At 39.5% G+C, this 16,139-nt stretch overlaps 1 protein-coding gene across 5 annotated transcripts in view; it reads right to left on the bottom strand.

Moving 5' to 3' along the window:
- MGAT4A (alpha-1,3-mannosyl-glycoprotein 4-beta-N-acetylglucosaminyltransferase A) overlaps positions 1-16,139 on the bottom strand; it is a 129,010-nt gene that overhangs the window by 65,377 nt on the left and 47,494 nt on the right. For all 5 annotated transcript variants that reach the window (XM_045368782.3, XM_074011048.1, XM_005575053.5 and 2 more), the window contains 2 exons: positions 8,568-8,735; positions 5,010-5,150 (listed from right to left, as the gene is read on the bottom strand). In XM_045368782.3, the coding sequence (XP_045224717.1) occupies positions 5,010-5,150; positions 8,568-8,735 (309 nt within the window). The remainder of the gene's footprint in view (positions 1-5,009; positions 5,151-8,567; positions 8,736-16,139) is intronic.

The following is a 16,139-nucleotide window of genomic DNA, read 5'->3' on the forward strand; positions in this document are numbered from 1 at the left end:
AGTTACCACAACATAACCCAGCCTGTCCTATCTGATACCATGTTCTTCTACCATTTACAAACCAGAAAATGTAAGTATTCTACTGAGTTAGAGTTCAGAAGAAATATGTCAGCAAAGAAGAAGAATATGGTCATATCATCCTTTTAGGGAGGAGCAATATGGACCAAGGAAACCAAACAGAAATAGAGCCAACGGGTTTGGCTAGGTACTGGGATCACTGATTTTGTTTTAATTCTGAGTGCAAGAGTTCCATTGATTAACCACCTAGTATTTCCAATTCAAGTAGTAACCGTGCATATATAATACATCTATTGTGTACTAGACAGTCTGAAATACAGCCATGAGATAGGTAAGCCCCCTACCTCATGGTATTTATAATTTGACAGAACTATCAACTCTGATTATTTCATTTGCTTCCACTTTCCTGGGAAGTTTTCCAATTCTAATTTGTATTTCTTTTAAAGTAAAAAAAGAATTAGGAAAAATCTTGGCATTCTCAATCTTCAGTAACTCAATCTACCTTCAGTTATAACTAAATTATGTCCCCTTAAAAATGTTCATTGCTAGCCAAATATTTTTAGCCTATCATGTTTCCTTATGGTTTGACTTTAGTCATTTATTCCTCATTTCTTTCCTTATATATCATGACAATATTTTTTTTTTTCTTCTACTGCCTCATTGCCCTTTCTCTGCCTCTGTCTTCCTTGTGTTCATCTTCCTCTTTCCCTGGAAATTAACTGGTGGAAAACCTTCAAGTCTGAGTCCTAGGCCCTAGGAGATCTCATCCATTTCTGTGTCTTCAATCACTTACTCCCAAACAATGACTCATAAAATTAAATCTAACTCAGATCTCTCCTTTGAGTCCCAGATCTAAATATCCAACTGCCTACTCCAACATCTCCACTGTGATATCTCAAAATCACCTCCAAATTATCATATCCAAATTTAATTTATAAATTTCTCTTGCAAACCAGTGATGCAAAACAGTGTCTACTGTCCTCTATCTCACTGAATGGCCCGCCACGCATCCAGCCACTCAATCCAGAAACCCTGGGCTCATTCCTGACCACTCCTCTACCTCAGTCCACAAATCCAGAACACTATGTCTTCCCTGATACATTCCCATATGTTCCAAACAACTCTAGGTCCGTCTTCTACTTCCCATCTCTACTACTACCACTGCTACCTTGTCCAAGTTGACCCTCTCTCCAGTGGATTACTGAAACAGCCTATCTGGTTCTTCATATTTATTCTTCTTCCCACATCCTCAATCATCCTTCCCATTCCAGCAAATCTGATCTCTGTAAAATTTAAATCTTACCAAGTCATTATTAATAAGTACTGTTGAAAACCCTTCAATGGCTTCCTACTGCTCTTAGGATAGAAACCAAAATCCCATAAATGGTCTAGGAGGCCCTACATGGTCTGGCCTCAACTTACATCTCTAGCCTCATCTTGTTCCACACACCTCCTCACTCTACACTTAAACTACAGCGACCTTCTTTCATTCTCTAGAACATTCCACACTCCCTTCCATAACGGGACTTTTGTAGTGCTCTTTCCATCTTCCGGAATATTCTTTTCCATTGTGATGGAGAGAATAACAGTATCCCAAAGATATCCATGCCATAATTCCTGGAGCCTGTGAATATGTTACCTTACATGGCAAAACAGACTTTGCAGATGTGATGAAAGTTCTTGAGATGGGGTAATTATTCTGGATTACCTGGTGGGCCCAATATAAACACAAGGGTCTTTATGAAAGGAAGGAGGGAGGGTCACAGCAAAAGAAGGAGATGGAACAACAGAATCAAGAGGGTCATGGTCAGAGAGATTTGAAGATACTGTACTTTGAAGATGAAGGAAGAGGCCACAAAGTAATGTGGAAAAGGCAAAAAATAAATAAATAAATAAAAAGGATCCTTCCCTAGAGATTCCAGAAGGCACACACCCCTCTTGACAATCTGGTTCTAGGACCTCTGCCTTCCCAAACTGTAAGATGAAAAATCTGTGTTGTGGTTTAAACACAGTGATTTTGTGTCCATTTGTTACAGCAGCAATAGGACACCAACGCACCCATCTTCACCAGTAAATGACAGATTCTATCAGCCTCAGGCCAAACGCAATTTCTCAGAGTTCCTTTAACTCCCTAATTAGGCCAAAAGTCCTTCTTACACATTCTCAAAGCATCCTTTACACTGGTAATTACAGTTGTAATTATACAGTTGTTTGTATAATTGACTACGTGACTAATTCGTGTCTTCTTTACTGGGCTGAAACTCCACAAGACTCAGAACCACATCTAATTTTGTGTACCAAAGTATCTGGCAAGGTGCCTGGCCCATAGCAATTGCTCGTGGACTTTTATTGCAGCAAATACTCCAAGAATTATCTGTTATCCACCACCAAGCAGTAGTGCCATTTCACTAGATAACCCAGTAAAAGTCTTTTCTCAGCTCTCTTGCTCTGCCCTAAATGGGCCCTTCAACCTGAAGACCTGAATGTTTCTTCAACTCAAAGAAATTCACTCCTATAAGCTGGTAATTCCCTCTTTTCACTCTCTTTGTTCACTCCTTCTGAAATTACTACCAGATGACCATTAAAACTTCTGTCTACTTCCATTCTTTATGCGTTTATGCTGCATTCTAGAAGAAATACAGAGCTCGGTCTTTCTGATCACTAATTTGATCTTTAGCTATGTCTAGCTAAAATTCCGTATCGGTCCCTCGATATGGGATTTTTAAATATAATCATTGAAATCATAAGTACAAAGATTTCTAATGGATCCTTTGATAATGGTCAGTTATTGTATTATGGGCAAGTTGTCGTCCCTCATTTCTAGAAATATGTTGATGTTTTATTTTTAAATCATATTCGTTCTGTTTGTTCTGCAAACTCAATTTTCTTTAGTATTAAGTCATCCATGGTACTAATTTTCTTAAATGATTCGGCAACCCCTCGTTCCTGAAGTCGCCTTGCGCCCGTTTGCAGTCTCTGGGTCTGTTTGCCGCAGCCTGCCTTGGCGAATGTGGTGGGAGGATACAGATGTGGTGCTGGGTAGTGGGCCGGCCGTTTTCTGTTCTGGGTGTGAGAATCCCAGCCACTCCCCTGGGGTCAGCAGCCACCGGCAGCACTGTCCTTCCTCTTCAGCCTTACGATGGCTTAGCTGTTCTAAGTGCTGTTCCCTAATTAATCAGCCTGAACACTGAAAAACAGAATTTCTAGCAAGAAGCTGTTTTTCTTCATCTAAGAAACAGAAGTTCTGAATATGAAACCCTAGATAAGTTCTGGGCTTCCATAAAATTCCAGAAATTACAAACAAAATTATATCTTCTATGGGCATTTTCCGAAGTAGAGATTGACAGCTTTCCTAGAATATCCAAAGGGTCCTGTAACTAAAAATATTAAGAGCTGTTCCCCAACGATTTAGGGAGGAAGATGTTTAAGGTAGTAAATATGGGTTATTTGCCTATCCGTTTTTTCTACCGAGCTGTTTTTTCTACCTTTCAAAAATAGTGGCAGCTTTATAAGAATGTTAACTATTGGAAAGCTGGTTGACCAAGATTTTATTCTATTTATAATGGATAAAGTCATGTAAACAAATGGGATGGAATACCTAGCTTCAAAAGAAAGAGAATGTCACATTTATAAAATAAAAACCTAATAGAGACCTTGGAAGTTTTAAATGACTTTAAAATCACTTCTAATTTCTTTTCATTTGATACTCTTATGAATGAAGAAATAGTCTAAACAAACAAACCCACAATCACTTAAGACATCTTATCCAAAGAGTGGTTATTAAAGGGAGACATGATATCAGCTTCAAAAATAATTAACAATCAACATTCTAAAACAAACAAACAAACAAACAAAGAAACAAAGTACCACACATACCTTGTTAGTCTCTGTATACCTGGCACCTGCAAAATGCCTGGCTTCAATAAGTATTTTTTGAATCATTAGAGAAAGGAAAGAAGGAGTTTGTTTCAACATGCTATTTTAAGAGTTTCTACCTCCTTAAGAAGGAAGGTGGTATATTATTTCAACTGATTAATGAAATAGACAGCAGAACTAAAACAAGATGAATGTAAAAGTTTACATTTATAGATCAGTGAGAAGATGTGATCCCCCCAAAAAGACAGCAAAATACTTAAGAATCCCATTGAATCAAAAGTAGACTCAGCTTTTCAAAAACACTAACCCAAAAATGAATTTTGGTATCTATGAAGTAATCGTTTCATCACTTGTTAAAAACTTACAGAAGAACAAAATAATATTCTGCCCTCTGCATTTTAAAATCTACGAAGAAAAGATTAACAAAGTTGACACGGCGGAATAAAAAGTATGAGTGGTAAACGGCTCTTGGGCTGGCTTGCTCAAGCCCACTTCCACTCGGCGGAGTGTACTTCGATTTCAATAAATTTGTGCTTACGTTGCTTCAAAAAAAAAAAAGAGTGGTAAATAGTTTCTATATGGAAAATTGAGGAAGTTCTGTTGGCTCTGACAAGAAGAGAAAAATAAGCTATATAGTATCTTTTGAATAAATTAGGAAGAAGTAAATCAAAGTATTTCTACTACTGCATAAAAAGTTACACGAAAGTTACTATCTACTTACATCTCTGTACGAAAATGAGGCGGATGTAAGAAAAACCTTTGTGACGTGACCAAAAGAGCTGTTAATTTTGAAATAAGATACAAGGAGAAAATGTCATCTCTCTACTTCTCAAATCTCTAAAACAGAAAAATGACCAAGGTGTCAACATTTGTCTGCCTAGGATGGGGCCTCAACTAGATTTCACATGGTCCCTTTCGGCTATATTACTTTGGTCTACAAAGGAAATGTCCAACTCCTTTCAACATGGGGTTTAGAATGAGACCCAACCTGATGTGCACAGATAAAGAAAGAACTTTTATTTTTTGACCTCCCAGACTTCTGATGGTGAACATAAGAGTCCAAAACACAATTAACAGCAGTAGTACAACTGCAGTAAGAAACAAAATAAACCTACCTCCTGTTCTTCCATTGCCAATCTGCACAGCAGGTCGAAGACTTCCTTCATTTTTCAATAAATGAGGCAAATGATAATAAATACTTGGCACTTGAAGAGATTTTTTGCTTGTTAACTCCTTTAACAGCTTTAGGGTATTATCTGAAACACAGAAGTATAATTAATACACAAGAATTACCTTACAGAAATTGCTGATTTTATAAAACCAGCAGTAAAAATTAATGAGAACTAGAACTAAAGAATTTTCTTTCCTAGTTTCACACTCTGGTAAATGAGATCTCCATTTAAGATGAAAAGGACACTTTCAAAGCCAGAGTCTCACAGGTCATGATGTTGATAAAACTGGCTGAAGGAAACCAAAATGGCCAGCTAGAGGACCATAAGAAGGTGGGATGCTAAGGGCTCACCTATATAATGTGTTAGAACTCAAGTTTGCCAAGCGGACTCTAAATATGCTGTCAGTTTATGAAAACGTAATAAATAATAATAAGTACATTCACTATCAATCACTTTCATTTTCTTTTTTTTTTTTTTTTTTTGAGACAGGGTCTTGCTCTGTAGCCCAGGCTGGTGTCCACTGGCACAATCACGGTTTACTGTCGCCTTGACCTCCCAGGCTCAAGAAATCCTCCCCGCCTCAGCCTCCTGAGTACCTGGGACAGCAGGCACATGCTACCACAATGGTTAATTTAAAAAAAAATTTTTTTTTTTTTTTTTTTTAAAGACTGGAGTCTCACTATGTCGCCCAGGCTGGTCTCAAACTCCTGGCTCAAGCAATCCTACCTTGACCTCCCAAAGTGCTAAGATTACAGGCATGAGCCACCATGCCCAGCCATTCACTTTCTTTATGCATTACATGTTATCAAAATTTCACATGGAAGGAATTTTTTTCTGAAAACTTCAAGTAAAATAATATAAACAGCATGAGCTGGGAATGTCCAGCACAGATCACAACTTTCAGAGAGTTTGATTTATTTTTCTCACTCCTTGGTAGTATAAATAATATTGTTTTAAAATTTCATTAAATTATAATTTAACCTTAGAAACAAGGAAGTTAGCAGTAGGAATTTGTTACCTCAACTTCATTAAAAATGAGAAGAACCAAAAATTCACAAAAGAAATGCAAATGACTGTCATATGTAAAATTGAAGTTTAATCTCATGAGTGAAGAAACAATTACAAATTATAATATATCTATCAATTTCCACCTATGAAATCAGTAGATTAATAATATTAAATACTGGTGATAATAAGATAAACGTTCCAACTATTCAAAGCAGCATCAAAAACCCTAAAACATTTCTGTCCTATTACTCAGTAATTTCCCTTTGAAGAATTTAGCTTCTATGCATTCAACAAATATTTAGTGATTATCTATTTTATTCCAGCAAATGTACCATGTGTTCAAAAATCAATAGTCACCAAAACACAGATCTTATTTCTAAGGAAGTCATAATCCAATGAAAATAACTTAAAGGTTACTAGAAATATGATTGATTTATATACAAATATGTTCACCAGAGTTATAAACTACAGGGGAAAAACCCCCCAGAAAAACCCATCTGAATAACTGAGAAAAAATGTTTAATATATTATGGTATCTATAGCTGGCATATTCACAGCCACTAAAAATAACATTTCGAAGATTATTTAATGACATAGTTTTAAAATGCTCATAGTATAATTTCTTTTTTTTTCTTTTTTTTTTTTTTTTTTGAGACGGAGTCTCGCTCTGTCGCCCAGGCTGGAGTGCAGTGGCCGGATCTCAGCTCACTGCAAGCTCCGCCTCCCGGGTTCACTCCATTCTCCTGCCTCAGCCTCCCGAGTAGCTGGGACTACAGGCGCCCGCCACCTCGCCCGGCTAGTTTTTTGTAATTTTTAGTAGAGACGGGGTTTCACCGTGTTAACCAGGATGGTCTCGATCTCCTGACCTCGTGATCCGCCCGTCTCGGCCTCCCAAAGTGCTGGGATTACAGGCTTGAGCCACCGCGCCCAGCCCACTCATAGTATAATTTCAAGAGTGAAAATCAGGTCATCATACACAATAACAACTTTGAAGAAAAATAGTCATGGAAAAAATACTAGAAGGAAACAAAAAGTGTTAGTAGAAATCACTGGGAATCAGGCTTATGGGTGATTTATGTTTTATCTACACCAGTCCATGAGTTTCGACATCAGGGGGACATAATGTGAAGTTTATCAGCAGGAGGAGGAGGAGTATGCAACTTTACAAATAAGGGCAGGCAGTGGATCTGGAGATCCAGATGAAGCTAAATGAAAACAGGTGAAGCTAAATGAAAAAGTATGCTAATCTAGAAAGATTATGCAAATTTGGAGGCAATCAATTAGATATGTATGTCGATTTCATTATCAGATAAAGAAGAGCACAGAAAGAGAGATCATTTGACCTCATCTTACTCTGACCAGGATTTCTCAGAGAAGAAACAGGCCAGATACTCCTAAAGTATCCACTAGAAAACTATGCGTGTTCTTCATTATAAATCAGGTTTAAGAGCACTAATTGCTTCAAATAGTTCAAAGATTTCTCCAGAGTCCATCTGAAGTCCACACATAAGTCATCACAGAAACACGGATACACAGAAAGTTAAATTGTAATCTCATTTTGAGTATGTTTTCAGAAGATGCACGTTCTTCACTACTGCCAATGAAATTTATTCCACTGTAATTTAACTTTTTTTGTTTCTGAGATGGAGTCTCGTTCTGGAGTGCAGAGCTGGAGTGCCGTGGCGTGATCACAGCTCACTGCAACTTCCGCCTCCAGGGTTCAAGTGATTCTCCTGCCTCAGCCTCCCGAGTAGCTGGCACTACAGGCACGCGCCACCACGCCCGGCTAATTATTGTATTTTTAGTAGGGATGAGGTTTCACCATGTTGGCCAGCCTGGTCTTGAACTCCTGACCGCAAAAGATCTGCCCACCTCGGTCTCCCAGAGTGCTGGGATTATAGGCGTGAGCCACTGTGCCCAGACAATTTAACTTAACATGACTCTCTTGAAATCAAATTTAGCAGGTAATAAATTTTTTTTTTTTTTTTTTTTTTTTTTTGTAATTTACTAGAAGAGAAAGTTTTGTGTGGTGGTTTTTCTCTCTGAAAAGGGTAACAGATGCTGGCTGATAAACTATTCTACATGACCTTCAAAAAAAATATTCCACATGCCCCTTTGAAAATATAATCTTTTTCAGCCGGGTGTGGTGGCTCACGCCTGTCATCCCAGCACTTTGGGAGGCCGAGGCAGGCGGATCATGAGGTCAGGAGATCCAGACCACCCTGGCTAACACAGTGAAATCCCCTCTCTACTAAAAATACAAAAAAATTAGCCGGGCGTGGTGGTGGCACCTGTAGTCCCAGCTACTTGGGAGGCTGAGGCAGGAGAATGGCGGGAACCCGGGAGGCAGAGCTTGTAGGGAGCCGAGATCGCTCCACTGCACTCCAGCCTGGGCGACAGAGCGAGACTCCGTCTTAAAAAAACAAAAAAACAAAAAACAAACAAAACAAACAAAAAAATATATATATTTAATACAAAAAATACTGTTTGTACCTGAAAACTTATTTAATGCATCCTTACTTCCATTTGTTTCTGCTCCTACACGCTTGAACTGTTGCACAATGGTATTTAATTCAGAAGAGCGCTGTGAGATTCTATGTTCAGCTATTCGAAGACGTTCTTTCAAAGCAAGGAATTCTCGTTGATAAGCAATCAGTTTTTCTAGAAGCAAAACCAAAACAGTTATAGTATATGTCTTAAAACAAACAACATAATCTAAACAGAACTGTAAAATTACGAAGTTTAAAGTTGAGTTTTTCAGAAGAAAATATTTATTCATTGATACATAACAGAAAAAAAAGGGCTCTGACTTGTTACATAACAAAACTTACATGCTCTTATTATTTGTAAGAATGCTCTTAATGCTTATTATTATGCTCTTATTATTTGTAAAAATGTGAGCAGTCTCCAGCACTTCATATAATTAAAGATGGATAAAACAATAAAAGGTTTAGAATAAACACTTTAAAGCATCATACTAACATCATCTGTCAAAGGGTACAAACAACTATAAATACCGTATTCACATCAACCAGATAGAGAGATGAGGCAGAAACTGATGGTAATATATATAATAGTATAATGAATATAACATATTTTGTAGCATAATCATTAATTTCCATAGACCAAACTTTCCCTCTGAACTTCCTAGTCCTCAAAGATTTCCCTAGGCCAGACATCAGTCAAATTCCTGATCTCTAAAAACACAGTGAGTGGCCAGGCGTGGTGGCTCACACCTGTAATCCCAGCACTCTAGGAGGCCAAGGTGGAGGATGGCTTGAGCCCAGGAGTCCAAGACCAGCCTAGGCAACACAGCAAGACCCCATCTCTACAAAACAATAAAAAATTCGCGGCCGGGAGTGGTGGCTCACGCCTGTAATCCCAGCACTTTGGGAGGCCCAGGCGGGCAGATCACAAGGTCAGGAGATCGAGACCAGCCTGGCTAACATAGTGAAACCTCGTCTCTACTAAAAATACAAAAAATTAGCCAGCCATGGTGGCGGATGCCTGTAGTCCCAGCTACTCGGGAGGCTGAGGCAGGAGAATGGCATGAACCCGGGAGGTGGAGCTTGCAGTGAGCCTAGATCGCACCACTGCACTCCAGCCTGGGTGACAGAGCAAGACTCCATCTCAAAAAGAAAAAAAAAAAATTAGCTAGGCATGGTGGTGTGCGCCTGTAGTCTCAGCTACTCAAGAGGCTGAGGTGGGAGGATTGCTAGAGCCCAAGTGTTGGCGGCTACAGTGAGCTATGATCACACTACTGCACCCCAGCCTGGGCAGCAGAGTGAGACCTTGTCTTAAAAAACAATAAAATAAAAATCCACTGAGCTAGATGTACAATGACCCTTGTTAAAAGATATTCATTTTAATAATTTAAGAGCATCACAGGACAAAAAAACCTGGTCTAGGAAATGAAAGTGGGCTTTGATGAGGATAAATGTAAGCATTGACACAACGAGTAGAAATTAAACAGCAAAGAGACAAAGCACACAGTAGAAGAGGCTCAAGGACAGAACTGGACACCAACACCTGAGAGATGGTGGAAGACAAGAGGACATTCATTTACTTGCTTGGTGGTACTGAGTCGTAGTGGAAGCTGTGAGAATGTTATGCACAATGTCCGCAACCTCATTAAATTAGGATAAACCACAAGCGTGCTTCCAACTTCTATAGGAAGCTAAAGCTACTACTTTGACACCTAAACAAACCTTAAAAAGGCCTTTTTTTTTTTTTTTTTCCTGAGATGAGTCTCACTCTGTCGCCCAGGCTTGAGTACAGTGGTATGATCTTGGCTCACCGCTGCAACCTCCGCCTCCTGGATTCAGACAATTCTCCCACCTCAGCCTCCCGAGTAGCTGGGATTACAGGTGCACGCCACCACACCCAGATAATTTCCGTATTCTTAGTAGAGACAGGGTTTCACCATGTTGGTCTGGTTGGTCTCGAACTCCTGACCTCAGCTGATCCGCCTGCCTCGGCGTCTGAAAGTACTGGGATTACAGGCGTGAGCCACTACGCCCAGCCAGAAAGTCTTGTTTTTAATTTAACATTATAATTTCTGCTTTAATCATGGATAGAAGCAATAAAAACAGACTTATGAAAAATGAATCTGCAGTCTTAGTAACACTCAAGTATACTGTTCCTTGTCCCTTACATAAAGATCCTTACAGTAAACACCTCTTAAGATTCCATAGCAGAAAAAAAATATCTCTGGCTTAACTGCCATGCTTCACCGCATGGAATAACAGAAGCACGTATGTCACCGTATTTGCCTTAATTTGCTTGGAAGGAAAGGAGAAGAGGTAGGACGGAGAAGGCTGTGATGGGGAAAGGGCATACAGGGAGCTCCAGGGTGCCAGCTACGTTCTGTTTCTCGATCTGGGTGGCAGTTTAGTGAAAGTCATTCATGGTTTAGGCATTTTCTGCATGTGTAAATTCACAATATAAGACATGTGAAAGAGATACTATTCCCAAACACAAAACTATGAACGATTATATTAAACAATTATAAGAAGAGACACATAAGATATATGTGAAGAAAAGTACAAGCCTTTTACTGAAGCCTATAATAGAATCAATAAAATTATCTCTTATTCCTAAATAGGAAGACTCGGTCTTAGAAAAGGATTAATTCTACCCTAAGCAAAAGAAATTCAATTGAGTATCTTTCTCTTTTTTTTTTTTTTTTGAGACGGAGTCTCGCTCTGTCGCCCAGGCTGGAGTGCAGTGGTGCGATCTCGGCTCACTGCAAGCTCCACCACCTCCCGGGTTCACGCCATTCTCCTGCCTCAGCCTCCCGAGTAGCTGGGATTACAGGCGCCTGCCACCTCGCCCGGCTAATTTTTTGTATTTTTAGTAGAGACGGGGTTTCATCGTGTTAGCCAGGACGGTCTCGATCTCCTGTGATGTGCCCACCTCGGCCTCCCAAAGTGCTGGGATTACAGGTGTGAGTCACCGCGCCTGGCCCAATTCAGTATCTTTCAAAATAACAAATTTTTTGAACTGATGTATAATTCTAATATTTATCTAGAAGAATTAATGTTTTTAAAGGGCCAAGAAAAATCTAGAAGATAATATGGGGGAACTTGCTCTGAGATCAGAATATGTTATACGGTTACAGAAACTAAAAGAGTATGAACTGCCAGTCCAGAGGGTGTGGACAAGGGCAGATCAGTATAAACACAGTGTCCAAACACAGCGTGTGTCCAGAACAGATCTTTGAGTTCTTCCCTTTTTATGTGAACAACATTCGAATCCTACCCTTAAGACTTAAGCAGTGCCTAGATACTGGTTTCTCAACACCATTTGCCACTAAAATAAATTAGAACTCTTTGGAGGCCGGGCATGGTAGCTCACCCCTATAATCCCAGCACTTTGGGAAGCCATGGTGAGAGGATCGCATGAGCCCAGGAGTTTGAGACCACCCTGGGCAACGCAGCAAGACTCTGACTCTATTTTAAAATTTTTTTAAAGAACTCTTTAGAGAAATAACTTTAAGATAAACCTAGAATATTCTTCTGCCAGCAAGAAAGTACTATCAAAAGAAAAAAATGACCTAGCCAAAGGGCACAGAAGGGCAGTCGAGAGGCCCCCATTGGCCAAATGGGGAGCAATTTAAGTACCAAAATAAATATTGATGGTAATGGATTATAACCCATTGAATAAAATAAGAATCCATGAGTCCGTTGGGAGGCTGAGGCAGGAGAATGGTGCGAACCCGGGAGGCGGAGCTTGCAGTGAGCTGAGATCGCACCACTGCACTCCAGCCTGGGTGACAGGTGGAGACTCCGTCTCGACAAAAAATAAAAATAAAAAAAAAGAATCCATGAGTCCGTATCAACAATAAATAAATAAAAATGAGTGGACGAGGGGAAAGTGTTTCTTACAGAAGGCCAGTTACTAAATGTAGAAGAAATCATGAACATTAGAAAAACCACCATTTTGGGCCGGGCACGGTGGCTCACACCTGTAATCCCAGCACTTTGGGAGGCCGAGGTGGGCGGATCACCTGAGGTCGGGAGTTCAAGACCAGCCTGACCAACAAGGAGAAATCCCGTCTCTATTAAAAATACAAAATTAGCTGAACGTGGTGACGCATGCCTGTAATCCCAGCTACTTGGGAGGCTGAGGGGGGAGAATCGCTTGAACCTGGGAGGCAGAGGTTGCGGTGAGCCAAGATCACCACTCCAGCCTGGGCAACAAGAGCTGAACTCCGTCTCAAAAAACAAACAAAAACAAAAACACGATTTTGCAACCATCATAGCAATAACTGACTCAGGCAAGCATCAAAAATGCATGCTAAAACTAACCGGTGAAAGTCTGATGAGAAACAGGTATTTATAGCATCTCAAAATACCTCCCCACAAAGTAGTCATTACTTTACAAAGAAGGAAATGATAATATCACAGTGGAAAAACCTGACACCATCTTCATCAAGTGGTCAAGGTTAAAGTTGGCAATAATGGGACAGACATCATGTGCCTTGTGAAGTGAACCCCAGAGGATCCCCCTCATTACGTGGAATTCCTGCCAAAAATGCATAATCTGATTCTAATCTCAAGGAAACGTCGGACACATTCAAATAGAGGGATTATGTATAAAACAAATGGTCCACTTTAAGACACGTCAAGGTCATCAAAGACAAAGGCTGAAGAAATGACCAAGGGTAAGGAGAGACTAAATGCAAAGCACTGTCCTGGACTGGATCCTGGACCAGAAGAAATAAATGCTGTCAAGAACATTACTGGAAAAGTAACAGCACACAGACTGCAGAATGGGTATGATTGTGCCAGTGTTAAATTTCCTGAATTTGACACTTGAACTGTGGTAAGGTAAGAGAATGTCCTGGTTCTTAGAAAATAAACATAAAATTATTTAGGTGTAAAGGAGCATGATTTCTGCAATTTACTCTGAAATGGTTCTGAAAAGAAACAAATATCTGTAGAAAGGAAGATGATAGAGGCAAAATGTTCACAATAGGTGAAATGTATAGAGAAGTTATTTGTACTACCCTTCATTTCATCATTTTTTTTTAATACAAAGATGATTTAAAGTAAGCAGGAGACTGAATGGCAGATATAGGCTCAGTCTTTCATTAGCTCTTGAGTGGCAGAAAGGGATAGGAGTCTGAGGGCAGTCTCCATTTCCACATGCATTTTCTTGTTATGTTTTGAAATCACCCTCTCAGAGACCAGCTTCACCAAGTAGGCAGAATAAGCAGTCCCAGTAGAGAAATGCCCCACCCCTAATTCTAAAATGCTTCCCTGCTTTGAGGGGAACTGTCCATGCTTTTGGAAAGTTAGCTTAGAAAAAGTCCCTGGGGGCCCATGGGCTATTGGATAATATCACAGATATTTAGTTTCTAGCCCGGATGCTATTGCTGTTCTTAGTCCAAGGCCCACAGCTATGAAAAGGCTCCAGAGGGGCCATTTTTCATCTCTCTCACATCCATCCTTTGTTTCTGACTCCATTCTGCCATATTGAAAGAGTTCTCCACAACAACAGGGCACCGTCATATTCCATCTAAAAAGCTAACTCAGTTTTCTAGAACTTTCTAGAATTTTCCCTAGAATTTTCTCCATTTATAGTTCCCATAATACTACACAGCTTTCTTGAGGAAGAGAGCTGTTTATCTGCTTCCAGCATTCAGTTCACTTTAACATAACAGATGAAAAAATTCCTCCAAATTAATACATTTGATAATTCCCTATTGTCAACATTAGTAGCAAAATTCTTATTTTTGCTTTTCTTTGAATCATTTCAATCGGTTTGTAGGGAGGGTTATGGCGGGAAACTGAGGGAACTCTCATACTACCATCTTACTGGGAAGTGCCAGGTTTTGTTTGTTGTTTTGTTTTTACTGTAGACAAAATCTAACTTTTTTAATTGTAGAAAATTATATGTCCAGCCTAGGCAATGAAAGTACAAATTATGTTTTGTACAAATCATGTTTTGTGAACCCAAGATTCTAAAACAAAATTTCCAGAGAAACCACTTTGATTCTTCAGCTCAAATATTTAGGTCAGTTTTCCAGTGAAAAAGATAACTTTGGACTTTCAAAGACTTACTAGGCTAAACCGTATAAAATTGCTGATATTTGATCCTTTTTGGCAAAAATGGTAATTTCATATGAAATTGTTCAACAGTATAAATGAATGATTAACATAAACAAAAAGCACCAAGAAGTCACATCTAATGTGTGGTGAATAAAAACAGACCAGAGAACTTTATTTTTAAAAGAATAGTAACTTCTTATCAGCAAGATGTACAAGACACTACTAAATTCAGAGCTAACATTAAAAACTGGCTTTTTGTATTGAAATAAAAACTACCAAAAGTTAAACCCACTCTTTATTTCTTAAATTAAAACATTTTAATATTTATTAGATAATAAAATTCTGGCACTGAAAAAAAAAATCTGGGCTGGGCACGGTGGCTCACACCTGAAATCCCAGTGCTTTGGGAGGCCAGGGCAGGAGGATTGCTTGAACCCAAAAGTTTGAGACCAGCCTGGGCAAAATAGGGAGACATTGTCTCTACAACAAATATTTAAAAATTAGCCAGTGTGGTACTGCATGCTTGTAGCCCCAGCTACTCAGGACGCTGAAGTGGGAGGATCCCTTGAGCCCAGGGGTTTGAGGCTGCAGTGAGTGGCAAATGTACCATCGCACTCCAGTCCGGGCGACAGAGCAAGACCCTATCTCTTAAAAAAAAAAAAAAAGTAGTCATCTGATTCAACTTTAGTACCACATTGAACCGATACAATTCTTTCCACAGATAAAATTTAAATATGAATGAGGAACGTTTTTAGTAAGATTCCAAAATTTAACAATCTTTACTTCTCAGGAAGCCACTGCCTTTGAAAAAAGTTTTATTTCACTTTTTAAAGATTTCACATGTATCACTCTTACACAACCATTTTAAATTAGAAAGAAGATGGCCTAGATGAAATTGCAGAAAATTTCCCACTTATAAACCTCTTAAGCATAAAGAAAAAAAATAAAAGAACTGGATTCAGAGGGTGGTTTAGGAGAACTAATGCCATAAAAAGCCAAAAGACACAGTGAACATGAGTCCAAATGAAATAGGCTGAAAGAACAGAACTTGAACAGACAATTCTAAATAGAATGGATGGCCAAAACTTACAAACGAGACCAAGTATCTCACTGTTTCCTGAATTTATCATGCATAAGAACCACCTAAAAGCAAAAGGGTTCATTAAAAAGCAGAGTTCTGGACTTCACTTCCAGGGATCCTGATTCCATAGGTCTGAGGTGGGGCCTAAGAATGTTTTTTTGTTTTGTTTTTTTTTGAGACGGAGTCTGGCTCTGTCGCCCAGGCTGGAGTGCAGCGGTGAGGTCTCAGCTCACTGCAAGCACCACCTCCTGGGTTCACGCCATCCTCCTGCCTCAGCCTCCCGAGTAGCTGGAACTACAGGCGCCCGCCACCCCGCCCGGCTAATTTTTTGTATTTTTAGTAGAGACGGGGTATCATCATGTTAGCCAGGATGGTCTCGATCTCCTGACCTCATGATCTGCCCGCCTCGGCCTCCCAAAGCGCTGGGAT

The sequence above is a fragment of the Macaca fascicularis genome, chromosome 13 (genome assembly GCF_037993035.2).
Source record: "Macaca fascicularis isolate 582-1 chromosome 13, T2T-MFA8v1.1".
Taxonomy (NCBI): Eukaryota; Metazoa; Chordata; class Mammalia; order Primates; family Cercopithecidae; genus Macaca; species Macaca fascicularis.